The sequence below is a fragment of the Alosa alosa genome, chromosome 4 (assembly GCF_017589495.1).
Source record: "Alosa alosa isolate M-15738 ecotype Scorff River chromosome 4, AALO_Geno_1.1, whole genome shotgun sequence".
Lineage (NCBI taxonomy): Eukaryota > Metazoa > Chordata > Actinopteri > Clupeiformes > Clupeidae > Alosa > Alosa alosa.
The window spans coordinates 4880672-4898171 of record NC_063192.1 but is presented as its reverse complement, the minus strand read 5'-3'; the positions used below and the strand labels follow the sequence as shown (position 1 = coordinate 4898171).

Sequence of the window (17500 nt, the reverse complement as noted above, 5' to 3'; positions counted from 1 at the left end):
CACTGAAATGTCAATCTGCTGTTTCTGACTTGTTTCTGAGCTTTTAACATTTTTTACTGTGCAAAACACAGTTACATATGTGGTTTTATGTGCAAAGTTAGATCCGATGTGCATGAACAGAACTGATCAAGAAATGCTGCTTTGACCAATCCTATTACATGGTGATGTATGACACTAAAAAGCTGAGGATCTGTGCATACGGATAATTGTTTGGATCCATCAGAACTCAGTGGAACTAGAGACACAAATGGTTCAGGAACTTTTCACCACTATCTCAACTTTTAAGCATCGCTGCCTGACTGTCTCTCTGTCTGTCTGTTTGTCTCGGCGTACTGGGAATTAAAGGCGATTTCTGTCAAATCTTGTCAGAATCAATTAAAAGTAAAGTAAAACTAAAAGTTTATCAGAACTAGAACAAAAGTAAAAGCTCAACAGCAACCCACTTGAAATAACAGATATCTACACTTCTCATGACTAATGAGAGTATGGTAGCCCCTTATATTAATGTGTCAAGATGGAGCTTTTCAACTCTCAAAACCTGTCAGTCAGTTGAAAAAGTGACAAAAAAACAGTACAAAAGAACAAGTTCAACAATACTAGTTCGGAAGTTATCTTCATTTCTGATCATTGGTCACTCCAGATATTAATGTGATATAACCACGAGGGCTAAATATAAGCAATGACTGTCACAGGGCCGTGGTTTACAGTCATTTTAGAACAGAGAAGGGGTGTTGCTAGGCACAATGCACAGTGGAACTCTTTACAACCACATCAAATGCTACTTAGCCAATCACAATGAAGAACCAGCAGACCTTGTCTGATTTGCATGGGTTTCGTAACTCTTGGTTCCCTGGCCTGCTCTGGGGTGGTGCTGAGAGAGGCTGTGTGGTGTGGGCCCACCCACCTGAGGCTGGAGGTTGAGGGGTCTCTCTCCTGGATGAGGCTGGGGCTTGGAGCTTCCTTGGGGGCTCCTCGTTGAACAGGCCTCCCTCTGGCCTCTTTGCCCGCCCAGCTTTCAGCTTCTCCTCCACTTTATTCATCCCTATATGAGTGTGAGTACATGTGATCAGACAAGTCACACGCACACACACAACCACACACACAAACATATATGTGCCCATACACATAGACATACACACATATGCATGTGCACACACAGATGCACACACACACACCCACCCACCCACACACACACACACACACACACCCCCACACACACACACACACACACCCCCCACACACACACACACACACACACACACACACGCACGCACACAAACAAATGGCAACATCCACACAAACAGGTGTGTACATTAATTACAATCCATGCATTTCCACGGAATTATTTTTGGAATCTGATCCCTTATCATACCTGTTCATTCGTATTTGTCGCTCGAATTATCGTGACTAAATTCAAGATGCCGGCGAACGGTAAACATCCAGAAGGTACTGTCTGTATAAATCATCTTGTAAATAAACGACCAGTGCTTTTTCAAAGTTCTCAATGTCTCGTTTTAAATGTCAAGGCCCTCGGAAGTCTACCAATGAAGTATGGAGCTACTTTGGAGCCTCGTAAATGGTGTAAAACAGTGATCTATTTGCATGGCTAGGCCGATGCCCGAGGCACCCCCATCGAAAAACTGTTGGTAGCTTAGGCTAACTGGCGCCAGATTTATGAGTGCAGGGGACAAGCCAAGATGGGCTATGAGACATACGTTCACACTCGGTATCATGTTTCAACACACTTTAGGTCAATATCACACCGGAATTTTCCTTTAACTAGATGTACCGCAGTGTGTGTGTGTGTGTGTGTTCATCTGTGTGTGTGTGTGTGTGTCTGTGTGCCTGCATGTGTGTGTGTGTGTGTGTGTGTTCATCTGTGTGTGTGTGTGTCTGTGTGCCTGCATGTGTGTGTGTGTGTGTTGCTAGTGCGGTGTCATAATTAGGGGGCAGCCGTGGCCTACTGCTCCCTGTGTTGCTAGTGCGGTGGTTAGGCGGCCTACTGGTTTCAGACTTGTTACCGGAGGGTTGCCAGTTCGAACCCGACCAGTAGGCACGGGCTGAAGTGCCTTTGAGCAAGGCACATAACCCCTCACTGCTCCCCCCAGCCGCTGTTGTTGTACTCCCCGGCGCCGCTGTTGTTGTAGGCAGCTCACTGCGCCGGGATTAGTGTGTGCTTCACCTCACTGTGTGCTGAGTGTGTTTCACTAATTCACGGATTGGGATAAATGCAGAGACCAAATTTCCCTCACGGGATCAGAAGAGTATATATACATAGATAGATAGATAGATACTTTATTGATCCCCAAGGGGATACTAATTAATGGATACATAAGTACATACTGTACACACACACACAGAAAGACACACAGTGAAAGGCAAACACATTGTTGTTCAGCTCGAGTCACCATGGTCTCTTTGCTGTGGCAGGAAATTAAACACCTCTGTAATCACCCTTTTACCAGGGAGGAGCGATTACCACACCAGGGAAAAAGAGCCCAATCAAAACCAGATGGCACAAGGGCGCTTTGAAGTTGCCATCTGATAACACCCACCCACCCACCTCAGTTTCATATTCCCTGACTCATTTGAAAAGCTGGATCAACCCTGACACAAACAGAGGACTTGCAAGAAGAGCGAAGGGGTAATCTGTAAAACAGCACCCAGACATCCACAGTTCTGTGTGGTTGCTAAGTGATGATGAGCTTTTGATGTGCAGCCACGAGTGCCCTTGTTGTTCCTTTGGTCATCCAACCCTGTTTAGAATCTAAGAGCTTTGTTTGATTCTTCAGCGTGTCTAAAATATTACTGGGCCATGAACTGACATTAGTGAGTGTTGTCTTCAAACAAACTTCGACTCCAAAATTCAACACTCTGCTCTCTGATCTCTAGTGTGACGCTAGTACTGTAGTGTTATATATTCCACTGCTAGAACCCAGCAAACAATAGAAAATAGGCTGTTTCTGTCATCACTAGATTTGATCATTGCCTAACTGCACTGTTTAAAAAAAGGATTAACAAGCACAACATAACCCAGTGAATTCATCTTATGAATTCATTTTCTCAACTCATGACGGTGCAATAACTTTATGAAGTTGACACGTCACTTTCACATAACATAGCGTAGCAGCAAGATGACTTGAGTGGGCTAAGTTGCATGTGCTAATCTTTTTTCCAAGAGGGATACACAGATCCCACAGTACCTTAGGGGTTCAAACACACTCTTAAACAGTGAACAGCGGCTGTAAAAAAGATGCTGATTCACACACAGGGCCAGGCCTACAGGATGTTACCGACTGGAACAACACGCTGAGAGGCCATCCTGTCAGGGCTCCAGCGTTTTACTGTGAGGCTGTCTTCCTACTTATGGAGCCCATAAACTCCACACAGCTCCATTTCAAGAATCAATATCTTCACATCACCTCACAGGTAATGGGGATAATGCTGGACACAGTTTGTTTTCAGACACCTTGTTGACAGGAATAGCCTAATTTCTTATTTGCATGAGATCAGTTAAACAGGAATGTAAGGTGGTACTGTAATATACTGTAAACGTAGTGCATTATAGATAAAGTATAGCCTACAGTAGATGAAACAGTCTGCTAAATGAATGTGTATCATGTAAATATAATGTATTTCTGCATGTAAAATTCTGGTATAAAATGTGAATGTATAGGTATGTAAATGTGTCTGGGGGGGGGGGGGGGGGGTTACCTTTGAGTCCAAATGTACCAGAGATGGAGGGCTGCTCTCCAGTGAACTTCTTTGGAGTTTTCTGCTTCCTTCCTGGCTCATTAAGGACACAAAGATACAAGAGGGATCAAACACTTAAACAGGCCTCACCATGCCATGCTAAATAAGCTGCTATCTATCAGATAGATAGATAGATAGATAGATAGATAGATAGATAGATAGATAGATAGATACTGTAGATAGATAGATATATAGATAGATAGATAGATAGATAGATAGATAGATAGATAGATAGATACTAAAAATGAGATTAGCACACTTAACCGCCACATAACCAAGTCACTTCATCTAGTTGCTTTGATTGAGTTACGTATATACATAAAGTTCACATTACATGAACATCACACCACTCAGTCGAAGCAACCACATGACTTGCCTGGGTTATATTGAATTGAGTGGCCATTTTTTCATTCTTTTTTTTTAGATGTAGAAACTCTTCAATATATAAGGGCACTTTCATCCCTATTTTGTTCCGAACCACATACTGAATAGATTATTTCCCATTGTCCCTGAGTTCATTTTGTGTTCACATGGCAACATTTAGAACAGAATAAATGATATAAACAACCCCACGTGAGATGAACTTTTCTCTACAAACAAACCCACGCGCAATTAAATTGTTCTCTGATTGGTGAAGACACTATCCCGAAGTCTGAAGACACTATCCCGAAGTCCCTTAACACTTGAAACACAGATGCGTTTTTCTGTGTGGTCTCCAGGATATCTAGCCTGACGTTGTCAGACTAAGTTCGGCTGGCACCCAGGCTACAGGATATCTCTTCATCGGCCCAAATATCAATTAAACATTTAAATTCTTCAGAACTCCAAGTAAGCCTTTTCCTGGATAACGTTGCTCATCATTCCATATGTGAGCATCAAATAGCCCAGTTTAGCACATTGCTAAATCAAGTTAGCACACTATCCCAAACCAATAGTTGTCAGCAAACTGGTCTACCCTTATTTTGGACAGTTTTTATTCAGAATGCATTCAATCTCACTGATGGATGAGCTTTATTTGGGGATACAAAGGAAATATCATGCTGGCTTTGGACAAAATGTGTACAATGTGTACAACAATTTAAGCACAAGCTTACATAACGAACCACTCTACAGTTGGATTGGAAACGAGCCAAGACCAGCTCCTACGGCCGGTCTCAGTCCGTTTATTTTTTTCCGAAACAGGGTGCCATTGCTGCTTTCACATTATACCCAATTGAACTAATCTTTGGGGGGGACGCTCCAGGTTCCGATTCAACTACTCCAAATAAACCAGGTGTGAAAACGACTTAATGTAAAACAAAGAAAATCTCTCTTTAACATTAAAACACTCACTTACTCACACAGTCTCTTTCTCTCTCTCTCTCTCTCTCTCTCCTTTGATTTCTCTCTTTCTCAAGCACACACCAAAATCAGCAAAAAATATAAAAGTCCTGATTCGTTGGCACGAGTCAGTAAATTTAAACCGCATAACTTGAAACCTCACAAATATCCCCGGTCAAAAGTTTAATCGCTGTTCAAAAATAAAATAATCCAGCTAGATTTAAAGCCACACTCAGTAACAAAGGGTTATAATAGCACTGGAAGTAATCATAAAGTAGATCAAAAACATAAACAACATAAAGGGGCCTTTGGGTTGGCAAGTGGGAAAAAAATAATTAGCAACCAAAGCACTGGCTTTTTACTTGTACAAACGCACTAGCCAGAGGTGAAGTGACACAGAAAGTGGCAACACAAACAAGAGTGCTTTGGGATAAAAACAAAACAACATATCAGGATATCTTTAGAGCACCACATGCAGAAGTAGTAAACATGTTATAAGTAGTAGGATATCATGTTTCAGGGTGCAAACAAACTACTCTACTCCTTAACATAACATAACATAACATAACATAACAAACATAACATAACATAACATAACATAACATAACATAACATGGTAACTGTGTGTGTATTAGACATGTCCATTGTATTTGGAACTCATGTTAAAACTTGTGGTTATGAAAAGCGTTTGCAGTCCTTTCACACTACAATTGTTTTCCTGTGGTGTGTGTGTGCGTGTGCTTAATGTGTATGTGTATGTGTGTGCGTGGGTGTGTGTGATATGTGTCTGTACATACTGTATGTGTGTGAGATAGACAAATGTGTATGTGATGTGTGTGTCTGTGTGAGAGAGAGACAGAAGTGTGTACAGTGATGTGTGTGTGAAATGTGTAAGAATATGTGTGTGTGTGTGTGTGTGTGTGTGTGTGTGTGTGTGTGTGTGTGTGTGCGTGCGTGCTGTGAGTGACACCCTGCACAGAGAGCAGCAGCAGTGGTCTGTGTGTGTGTGTGTGTGTGTGTGTGTGTGTGTGTGTGTGTGTGTGTGTGTGTGTGTGTGTGTGTGTGTGTAGGGGGGGTGAGGCTGGTGTGTGTGAGAGCCCTCTGCTGAGCTATCATCCTGGCCAGGCTGAGGCTCATTTTGTCAGAGCTGGGACTTCACGCAACATTCTCATCTCTGCACCCATCGCTAGTGCCAGGAGACGCCATGCAATAGTGGTGACGCAGAAATTTCACCTCCGTGTCCTATCTAACTCAGACACATGGAAACACACACACACACGGACACACACACACGCAGACAAGCACATACAAACTCACAACAATGCTCACCTCTCTTTCTCTCTTTCTCACACACACACACTCTCATGCACATACTACATCACATTATAACACACAAACAAGCACATACACTTTTTTTACTAATCTGCACACACACACACACACACACACACACACACACCCCTGTGTCCTGCTGCAGCTCACACAGCGGGGCCCACCGCTGACTAATGACGAGAGGTGCGTTTACCCAAACAAACGCCAGAAATAGCAACACATTCAAAGCCAGAACAGCATGCACACACAAACACACACAAACACACACGCACAAACACATACACACACACACACACACTCACAGACACACTCACACAATGCTAACCACATGGCTGTTAAAGGCACAATACCATCAGCCAACCTCAAACAGCCACAAACAGGAAGCTAAACTAAATGCATGTGAGTCAGAAGATCCTTTCCACTGCGAGTACAAGTTGATAAATGGACTGTATTTACGCTGCTCTTTCTCCACTCCCCCAAGCACTCAAAGTGAGATGACAGATATTCTAAAACGGATAGTTCCCCGTCCTTGATTATGATTGGCTGAATCGCGTTCGATCCCGGTGTAAAATCCTACCACAACTTACAGAAAAGTTAGAGTAGCTGCGTTTCGACAACCATTCAGATAGAGGAAATATATTTCTTGGCGGAAGAACGATTTTCTATGAATAAATCGTTACATTTCTCGTTGCTGTGCCGTTTTTCATGAAATGTAGTAACCGTTTTAGAAAAGCAATAAGCCACTCGAGTCCGCTCAACTCCGCTTGCGCGTCGTGCCTATCAACGCCAAGATGTCCTAAAATCAGTGTAAACTACGACCCCTCTGGGCTTATTGCCTAAGCACACCTCACCACTGCTTTACAACCCTCTAGGCACACATCTTTATGTCAAATATAACTCTCTACTATTAGAGTTTCACTATCACCTACAGCTATTACTATATTATTACTACTGTTAACCATTACTAAGGCCTATTACTATTGTATTACTATTTATTCATGCCATTAGTGGCTGATACTAATATATACTGATATATACTATATATACTATATCAGTTCACATTAAATGAATGCATGTAAATGACGATACAGGACTGAACCCCCTGAGCATACAGTATGCCCTCAGGTTTATATCAGTGTCAATGCAAACGGACAGGAACATGTTGGGGACTCTCTCTCCTCCCCTATGCAAACCCAGCCAGCCCTGTGTGTGAAAGTGCAGCCCTCCATCTCGACTGAAGTCAGCAACGGTACACAGAGGTGAAAGCTTCGGAAAGGTAAAGTCCTACCACATATCTACTCTAATTTGTGTTCAGTACACAGGCAGAACCAAAGCACAGAAAGAAGCTGAAGTTTTCCACCCCCGGTAGTGCGACAGGGCTGCGTGTTTGTGTGTGTGTGTGTGTGTGTGTGTGCGAAGATGTGGCAGGGTCAGTCAGCAACGGTACACAGAGGTGAAAGCTTCAAAAAGTGTAAGTCCTGTCACATATCTATTCTAATTTGTGTTAAGTGCACAGGCTGAGCCAAAACAAAGAGAGAAGCTAAAGTTTTCCACTTCTGGTGGTACGAGAGGGTTGTGTGTGTATTTGTGTGTGTACGTAAAGGGGACTCTTACTGTGCCTGGTCCTCTCGGGGTCCTCCTCCGGACAGGACGGGGGCAAACTGCCCCCGTCACTCTCGCTACCCCCAGGGGTCCTCGGTGAGGTGTCTGACGAAGACGCCTGCTCTTGCTCCTGCTGCTGCGGCGGCATGTGTGTGTGACTGTGTGTGTGCTGCTGCTGCTGCTGCTGATGATGTGGCTGCGGATGCTGTTGCTGCTGTTTCCTGTCGGGCCTCTGCGAGGTGGTGGAGGCGGTGGAGGTGGCGGTGGCGGTACACTCTCCGTTCTGGGACGGCTGTGATGGCTCCTGAGTCTTCTTCACCTTGATGAACATGGGGGACGGAGGGCCACTCTCCATGGGCCTGATGAGGGATAGAGGGAGAGAGAGAGAGAGAGTATTCAATCAATCACACAAACACACACCCACCCACACCACACACACACACACACACACACACACACACACACACACACACACACACACACCACAGATACACACAAACAATGTCCACTTTGTCTGTTATACCTTTTAGATACAAATACAAATACACATTTACAAACCTATGTGAACACAAATACTTTACACATGCACAACACATACACACACACACACACACATACTGAAACTAAACCAGCATACTGTACATGCACACGCATTTCACACCCTAAAAAACCCCCAAGTTGAGAAACTCACAACTCACTCACATAGTAACAACTCCACACACACACATATATCATACTGTACTCAAGCACGCACACACACACACAGTCTGCATTTCAACCTAACAAACTGTGCATCACACACACACTCACAAATTCACTCTGAACTTCACACACTAAACACTCTCTTCACACATTGGCAGAAAAGAAAAGACGAATAATAAAACTCTACACTCAGAAGTGCCATAATTTATGCACTGAGCGCTTTCCATTTTCCCTGCAATGTGATGGCGTCTGCATGAGCACAGCCGCTGCCTGCCTGCCTGCCTGCCTGCCCGGCCGCCTTTGAAGGCATCTGGCTCTGGCGTCCCAAAGCTGGAGGGATTAACTGTGACAGACTACTTTAAATGCACAGGGCCGTGACAATTTCCCAGTTCCGAACGGTGATGAAAATGAATTCACAACACACACATTCTTAGTGGAGCAGAGAGAATTAGGAGTCAACCCTTTTAAATAGAGAGAGAAAGAGAGTCAGAGAGATGGGGGGGTATAGAGAGATACAGAGAGGGAGGGGTATAGGAAGAGACAGAAAGAGACAGAGAGAGGTATAGAGAGAGACAGGGGGTAGATGTGTGTGTGTGTGTGTGTGTGTGTGTGTGTGTGTGTGTGTGTGTGTGTGTGTGTGTAATGTGCAGGATGAGGCCGTGAATAATGACTAGTGCTCCCCAGTCTGCAAAAATGGCCTTGTCTAGCAGCTGAGTTGGACAGTGGTGTCCGCTGGTTACTGTGGCAGCTGTTGTCAGGAAAACCACCTCGCAAAAGGGGAACTGTCAGGTCTGGCATTCTTTTCTGTCTGTCTTTTCCACTTTGTATGTGTACAAGGATGGTGTTTGTTTTTCCCCAGGCCTCACCTTGTCTTTCCCCAGGCCTCACCTTGTCTTTCCCCAGGCCTCACCTTGTCTTTCCCCAGGCCTCACCTTTTCTTGGCGTTCCCTTTCGCCGACCCCTTCTGCACCTGCCCTTTGGATTCAGTCTTGGTTTCCATGGTGACCCTCTCCGGGTGGTTCCACAGCTTGTGCTTCTGCAGACGCACCTTGGTAGCGAACACAGCCTCACAGTAAGGGCATGCGTGCCTCAGTCTCTCGGCCACGGTCGCCTGACACAGAGGAAGACACTGAGACGGTGGGCTCATTTCTTATTCTCATCTCTAGGCTTTTAGTCTGGGTCATTTTTCATGTACATTCATTAACCTTGCCTGTGAAGCACCTTGGTGCTGTTTATACATGTGTATAAATGTACTGCATAGATATATGACTTGCCTTGACTTTATAACACTTATACTCAGAGGAGCACGTCTGTTGCTCTTGGGTGCTCCTTGTTGGTGCCCCCCCCCCCCCACCTTTCTTATGCAGCCCTTGCCACTTAATCCTACTAAACCCCTCTTCTACTGTACTTTTTACCCCCCCCCCCCCCCCCCCCCCCCCCCATAAATGCACAAATAGGCTGATACCAGACATAATTTCACTGCATTTCTTATATCCAGTATGCAGTATATGCATGTGACAATAAACTTCCTTGTATCCTTGTATCCTTCCACTTTCAGTCAAAAAGTAATATCAGCAATAAAATACACTGGGTATAACATTGCATTGAAGTGGACATTGATTGTAGTTTTTATTTTATACACACTATAGTGTCTAAAACACAGACAATACCTCTGCACTGCTGCACTGGCCATCAGGTTTGTGCTGCTATAGTGTGCTACAGTGTGCTTGTTGATCTACCTGCCCGACACACTGCTCTTTTAAGCTCACGACCTGCACGTATCACATCCATCTGTCACTAGCACTAAGTCACTCGCTGGCAGAGAGTGGCCTCCGAGCAGAGCAGCCCCGCAGGCTTAGAGAGAACACACTCCACTGTGTTTGTCCTGTCAGTGGGCCTGACGTAACGCTACTCTGATGTGCTCTGAGGTAAAGATGACAGACGGCAGCAGCGGAAGAACAACGTGTCTGTACTGGCGTGCCGCCGCCGCCGCCGTGGCAACGCACTTTGCAGCAACTTCAAAGAGGCTCCTGGTCTGCTGTGTCTGTGTTTATGACAACTGCACACACCAGTGCTTGTCTGGGGGGAGCACTTGGGCCTGAGGGCTTATATGCAGGACATGTGGTGTAAATCTGGACTGGGTGGTATGAGGGGGGCATGAGGGGAGGAGGAGGGGGGTGCTTTGGGTGAGGGGAGGGGCAATAAGGGAGGGGACTGGCGTCAATGACTGTGGAGAGTATGGACAGCACGGTGTCATGCACTTACCTTATTAGAACATAAAGCCACAATTGGGCAGCCATATTGGCAACACTGGAGCCAGAGTCAGAGTACATTTGGAACCAGAGCGTGCATGCTTTTTAGCTCTTCCATCGTTTCAACTTTAATTGAATGTAGGCGGTCCATTCTTTTCAGTCATTAGTTGGTGTGTTTTGGGGGAGAGGGGTGGATATGAGTTGAGGGGGTTGGGGTGCTTTGGCAAGAGAGTGGGGGTATGTGGGGAGTGAGGGTGGTGAGTATTGGGGGACAAGGGGAGGAACAGAGTTCAGCCCTTAGCAGTGCCGGTAGGCTGGTTGGCAACACCAGTTGGCTGGTTGGCACATGAGGATGTAGATGCTGGGAAATTCCAGCCAGGAGAGGTTCATCAGGATAGTGAGGTGTCAATCATGGCTTGATGGTGTGTGTGTGTGTGTGTGTGTGTGTGTCTGTGGGTGTGTGTGTGTGTGTGTGTGTGTGTGTGTGTGTGGTGTGTGGTGTGTGTGGTGTGTGTGTGTGTGTGTGTGTGTGTGTGTGTGTGTGTGTGTGTGTGGTTTGTTTTGGGGATGGATTAAATGAGGACTAAGGTTGGGATTGTGGTTTAGGGGAGGTGGGGGTAAAATGGGTGGTGGTGGTGTGTGTAAAAGGAGATTAGGGGTGAGATTGAAAGGCTCTGTGTGTTCTGGGGAAGAGGTGGAGAGAGCTCACCCCTTGGCAGCGCTGGTAGTGGTACTTGAGGCCGTAGATGCTGGGAAACTCCAGCCAGCAGCCCGAGCTCGGACACTTGACCCGCGAACGACTCTTAAACTCCTCCTTCCACTGCACCATCATGTGGGCCTATACAGAACAGGAGGGAGTAAGAGTCAGATTAAGAAGAAGGAGAAGAAGAAGAAGAAAATGGAGGAAGAGGAGGAGGAGAAAGGCATGAAGCGAGAGTGGTGTAAAGGACAAAAATAAATCTAATACTCTCTAACGATTCTACAACTATTTTGCAACTATAATGCACCACATGGAGGCAGTACCACATGCGAGGCAGAGGTCTATCATAGCCTGGCAATTGGTGTTGTTGTGCGCAGAACTCCAAAAGTAGTGTCTTAGCAGTTGTTCAGTCTAGAGTTTGTAACATTCTAACCTAGATACAGTGACTGACCTAAAGGTGAAACTGGTTGGTTCCAACAACAACAACAATGTAAAGCACAAAGTACAAAGTCTCCAAACAGAAGCAGGTGCATTAAACACTGTTCTGAGACACATGTACACTGCTCTCTTAAAGCATACACACATTTCCTTATGCACTCAGAAGTACTAACAGAGGAAGCCACAAATGTAGAGCATATGGGCACAAATGTACACACACATTAAGAACAGCTGACAAGCAAGCGCTCATGAGGGTGTAGTTCTGTGATCTGCCCAGCTGTCAGAGGATGGATGGATGCTCCAAACCACACACTTAAACACACATACACACACACATCCAAATACACACACACACACACACACACACACGTTGGCAGGAATACTCACAGGGATGCTGCGCAGTTCTTGCACCTCCACACGAGGGCGCCCTTTCCTCTTGCCCTCTGCCCTCTCGTAACAGGATGGACCTGGTGTGGCAGGAAGCAGAGGAGTCAAGAGAGGGCACACAACACACACACACACACACACACACACACACACACACAGCAGAAGCACAGCATATTCAGTACACACGCTGTGCACACTGTCACAAATGTATGCAATGATGTGCTTACCTAATACACAACTATTCACAACTACACTCCTCTCTCTCTCTATCTCTCTCTCTCTCTCTCTCTCTCTCTCTCTCTCTCTTATACACACACACACACACACACACACACACACACACATACACACATTCACACACACACTCACAAACACACACTTACACACACCACAATCAAACACATACAGCCTAAACTTAGCTCTCTGGAACAGAGTCAAGTCCAAATGGAGGCTGGGCAGCACCAGTGCATTAGGCAATGCTTTAGCTCATTTAGAGCCCAGGTGATTTGATTCGACAGCCTGAGCAGCACAAGTGTGTGTGTGTGTGTGTGTGTGTGTGTGTGTGTGTGTGTGTGTGTGTGTGTGTGTGTGTGTGTGTGTGCCTCTAAGGCCTGTCCTGAGTAGTCACGCTCACAGCTACAGCAGCAGCAGCAGCAGCATTTGAGGCTCAAGGTTGAGTCAGCGACTACTAGAGCTCTGTTTGCTGTGTGTGAGAACCAGCAGAGTCATTACACACACACACACACACACAGACATACACACACACACACACACACACACACACAGAGGGAAAGAGAGAGAGAGCTCACAATGCAAATAATAATAAATTAATGATCTGTGAAAGCTCGCGGGGACAAGGCTGCTAAGCAACAGGGCAATAACAAGCAGCTTATAGAAGGGCTGTTGTGCTGGGCTGTGGTGTCTGTTACTGAGAAGCCAGAGCACTGCTGGCGTGTGTGTGTGTGTGTGTGTGTGTGTGTGTGTGTGTGTGTGTGTGTGTGTGTGTTGGGGGGAATGCATATGTGACTGTGTATATGAACGGTATGTGAGTGTGTGTGTATGTGTGTGTGTGTGTGTGTGTGTGTTTGTGTGTGTGTGTGTGTGTGTGTGTGTGTGTGTGGCGTATGTGCGTGTGTGTGTGTGTTGGGGGGAGTGCATATGTGACAGTGTATATGTACAATGTGTGTGTGTGTGTGTGTGTGTGTGTGTGATGCCATTGAGCTTTTCTCTGTGGGTAAATGAGAGAGGCTGTGGATAAAGGGCTTCCAAAGGGCCACAGCAAATCAGCCATAAATCATCCCAGGGCCCTGCCACAGCAAAGGACGCACTGCCAGGGTTAACTCACTGCCTGCCCCCTTTCTCTCTTTCTCTCTTTCCCCTCTCTCTCTCTCTTTCTCTCTATATCTCCTTCTCTCTCTCATTCTGTCTCTATCACTCTCACTAACCTGCTACCCACTTCTCTCTCTCTCTCTTTCTCTCTCTCTCTGTCTCTCTCTCTCTCTCTCACACACACACACACAGACTCACTATCTCTGCCTGACACACTTGCTGCCCAAATCTCTCTCTTCCACTTTCTTCAGCTCTCTTTATCTATCACAAACTCTATTCATTTCAAGTCAATTCAATCCAAAGTGCTTTATTGGCATGACAAATACTGCAATTGTATTACCAAAGTCAAGGCACACAAAGGATACAAGGACCAAGATATCTGGATGCCTATCTGTACACTTACATAGACTTAGAATTATGTTAAATAAACTTCCATATTACAGGGGGGAAACAATACATTAAAAAAACTAGTCACATTTGTGTCCCTCAGACGACCACATACTCTCTCTATATTTCTATTCTTCTTTCTCTATTTCTTTATCTCTCTGTCCCTCCTTTCTTTCATCAGTGTCTTGTTCTTCTTTCTCTCTATTTCTTTATCTCTCTATCCCTCCTTTCTCTCATCACTGTCCTCCTCTTCTCCTCTCTCTCTCTATTTCTTTATCTCTATGTCCCCCCTTTCTCTCATCAGTGTCCTCTTCTTCCACGTCTCATTTGCTGTCTCATTTACAGTCCAGGCGACAAGTGTCGCTCGACAAAGAGTGACGTAAAAGACCAAATGAATTTTGAAAAAAATTCATGAAAAATGAAAACATTTTGACAGAGCGCAGGCATTTTTTGTTGTTTTGTTGCTCACTCTAATTGGAAGAGCCGAGATTTGACGGTCATTTTGTATTGTTGATAGGGATAAGGCTATCTGGCTACTTCATGTTTTTTTGCCTCTTCTGTAGCTAGCTTTGCCAGCTGTGAAATTCATATTTAATGAAACCTGGACTTGGACTAGCGAACCAGGAGACATCATCTCTATGGATGTGATAGATACAGTAGAATCGCAAAGTTTATACAGAGAGCACTTTAGGATTGGCACGCTCCTCTTTCCGCTCCTCTGTTGTGGTCAACATGACTTGAACAAGTTAAGTAACGTTAGCTAGCTACGTAACCGAGAAGCCAAGGAAATGATACCTTCTGTGTACCTTCAGTTTGTCATTAGTGACAGTGGTTAGATAGATAGATAGATAGATAGATAGATAGATAGATAGATAGATAGTTTTGCTACTGTGCCTTCTTTTTCTCAAAACACAGAACTGTTTCTCAACTGAATTCAACATGCTTTACTCCCAAGGCCATTTCAAGGGGAATAATGTTGGCAAAGCATAGAACACAGAGCAATAGAAAAACATTGAACCAGTAAAAATACAGACATCACTTTCTTCTCTCTCTCTCTCTCTCTCTCTCTCACTGTCTGTCTCTGCCCATTCTCAAAGTCACTAGCCTCTTTGGCTCACTTTCTGCGTCTCGTTTTCTGTCTCACTTACTCTCTGTCTCTTCTCTCACCCATTCTCCTTTCTTTTCCTCTCTTCAACACACACACACACACACACACACACACACACACACACAGTCTCCCCCTCAGTGGGTAACGAGGCCAGGCTTGCTCATTAACGCGATCCTCTCTGCCACAATTAGCCCTCTCATATATCACCACAGCTCTCCAGCCATGCACCTCTCCAGGAGAGAAGAGGAGAACAGGAGAGAGGGAGAGAGGGAGAGAGGGAGAGAGGAGAACAGGAGAGGGGGAGAGGGAGAGAGGAGAGAGAGGAGAGAGGAGATAACAGGAGAGGGGGAGAGGGAGAGAGGAGAGAAGAACAGGAGAGGGGGAGAGAGGGAGGGAGAGAGGGAGAGAGAGGAGAACAGGAGAGGGGGAAAGGGGGAGGTAGAGAGGGAAAGAGGGAGAGAGAGGAGAGCAGAGGAGAAGGGGGAGAGGAGTGGAAGAGGTCGAGAGGAAGAGAAGGGGATCAGAGACATGATAGGAGATGGGAGAGGAAGAAAGTATAGGGAGAGCACAAGAAAAGGAGGAGAAAGAGGGAAAGAGGGAAGAGGGAAACATGAGGAGAGAAGGAGAAAGTGAGGAGACAAGGGAGATCTGGGCTTTTCAAAACCAGACAATGGCAGATTGGCTGATCTGACTCCACTTCCGCCGGCCCCATCATACATCCACACCAATCACAGGCCTCTCCCCACCCACCCATCTCCTTTTTCTCCCAATGGCACACCTGTATAACTTCCTGTATGTAACTTCCTGTGTGTTTGGGATATTTTGTCATTTCCATTTGTATGCATTATTAATATGATATATTAATATGATAAGCAGTTGTGTAAGTGGTGATAGAATTTGTTGTTGTACATCTCGATCTAGAGATTTGTAAATATAGGTTACTTCATGTATTTGTTCTTATCTAAACTGCAAAATTGCACATTTGTTATTTGACCAAATTGACCAAACACCATTTGATATTCCATTTTATAATGTTAGTAGTGATGAAACTAGATTCTCAGTTAAACTTTTGCATCTTTAAATTGAAGAGGGTTGTCCTCAACTCCACACATCATACAAGTCCATCGCTGTACATACCTGTACACTTTACTCATTTTACTTGATGATTAATTCTCATACAAGTAGTTCCAATTAATGATTTAAATGTATTTTTATTTTCAGTTTATGGCAATACTATAAACCTAATCAATCAGCCTTTGTACACACTGGACATATACAAATATAAAAACAACTTACAACTTATTGACTTATTGGTAATCAAAACAATGTACTATGATGGTAAATGACCTGTGATGAAAATATATCACTTCTGTTATTTCATCTAGCTTTTATACCGATGAATGAAAATTATTCTTACGATTTTGCAAAATGATTGTGGTCGGCTGAAATGATTGCGGTCAAGTGATTGGCCTGCACAACATCACCAGGGTAACACAAGCTCACTAAAAAGATCCGCTCGAGAGTGACAGCTTTGCCTCTTTAACACGTCCAACGCCTCTGTCCGAATTCAAGCTGATAGTATTTGGCATCACAGCCATTGAGTGCATATGTGCTATAGTGACCCTGCAGCGTCCTCTTTACAGTCCGTCCAGCAAGGCCTTCTGCGACCCTCACAGCCATCACTTTCATCACTCACGATCAGAGCTCCACTACACAACTACACAGTACCATACATAACAATACAAAGCAATACAACACACAGTACACATGTCCACAGTACACATGTCCACAGAACAGGCTTTCCCTTTAAAGCAACACTAAAGCACTTTTCTTCTGTCGTATGCATGCTATTTGTTTATATAGCACCAGCTTTGCAAATAACCATGTCCACAGACACGGTAGTAGAGTATATTGCATGATTTAATGAAAGTATGATGTATTGCGACATCAGAAGCAAGTCAAATTTGTAGTTTCTTATGTCTCATTCCATCAAATTACAGATCCGCTACCTGATCTGGCAAATATAGTGCGGTTATAGCCAATAGAGGGCTGCGAAGCAAATGTAGAAGTGCCGTTCACCGTGTTACGTGTTGATGAACCACTGAAACGATTTTGGAAACATTATATTAAGGTACAAAAAACTCTTTGGTGTTGCTTTAATCGTAGGGGGATTCTTCAAAGCTACCGGCA

General features: G+C 44.8%; 1 protein-coding gene across 4 annotated transcripts in view; it reads right to left on the bottom strand.

The window, feature by feature from the left end:
- Positions 1 to 17500, bottom strand: part of znf512b (zinc finger protein 512B) — a 54126-nt gene that overhangs the window by 19718 nt on the left and 16908 nt on the right. For 2 of the 4 annotated variants that reach the window (XM_048240811.1, XM_048240813.1), the window contains 6 exons: positions 12487 to 12566; positions 11671 to 11799; positions 9642 to 9820; positions 8020 to 8366; positions 3715 to 3792; positions 905 to 1042 (listed from right to left, as the gene is read on the bottom strand). In XM_048240811.1, the coding sequence (XP_048096768.1) occupies positions 905 to 1042; positions 3715 to 3792; positions 8020 to 8366; positions 9642 to 9820; positions 11671 to 11799; positions 12487 to 12566 (951 nt within the window). The remainder of the gene's footprint in view (positions 1 to 904; positions 1043 to 3714; positions 3793 to 8019; positions 8367 to 9641; positions 9821 to 11670; positions 11800 to 12486; positions 12567 to 17500) is intronic. The other 2 variants (XM_048240814.1, XM_048240812.1) reach the window with 2 other exon arrangements.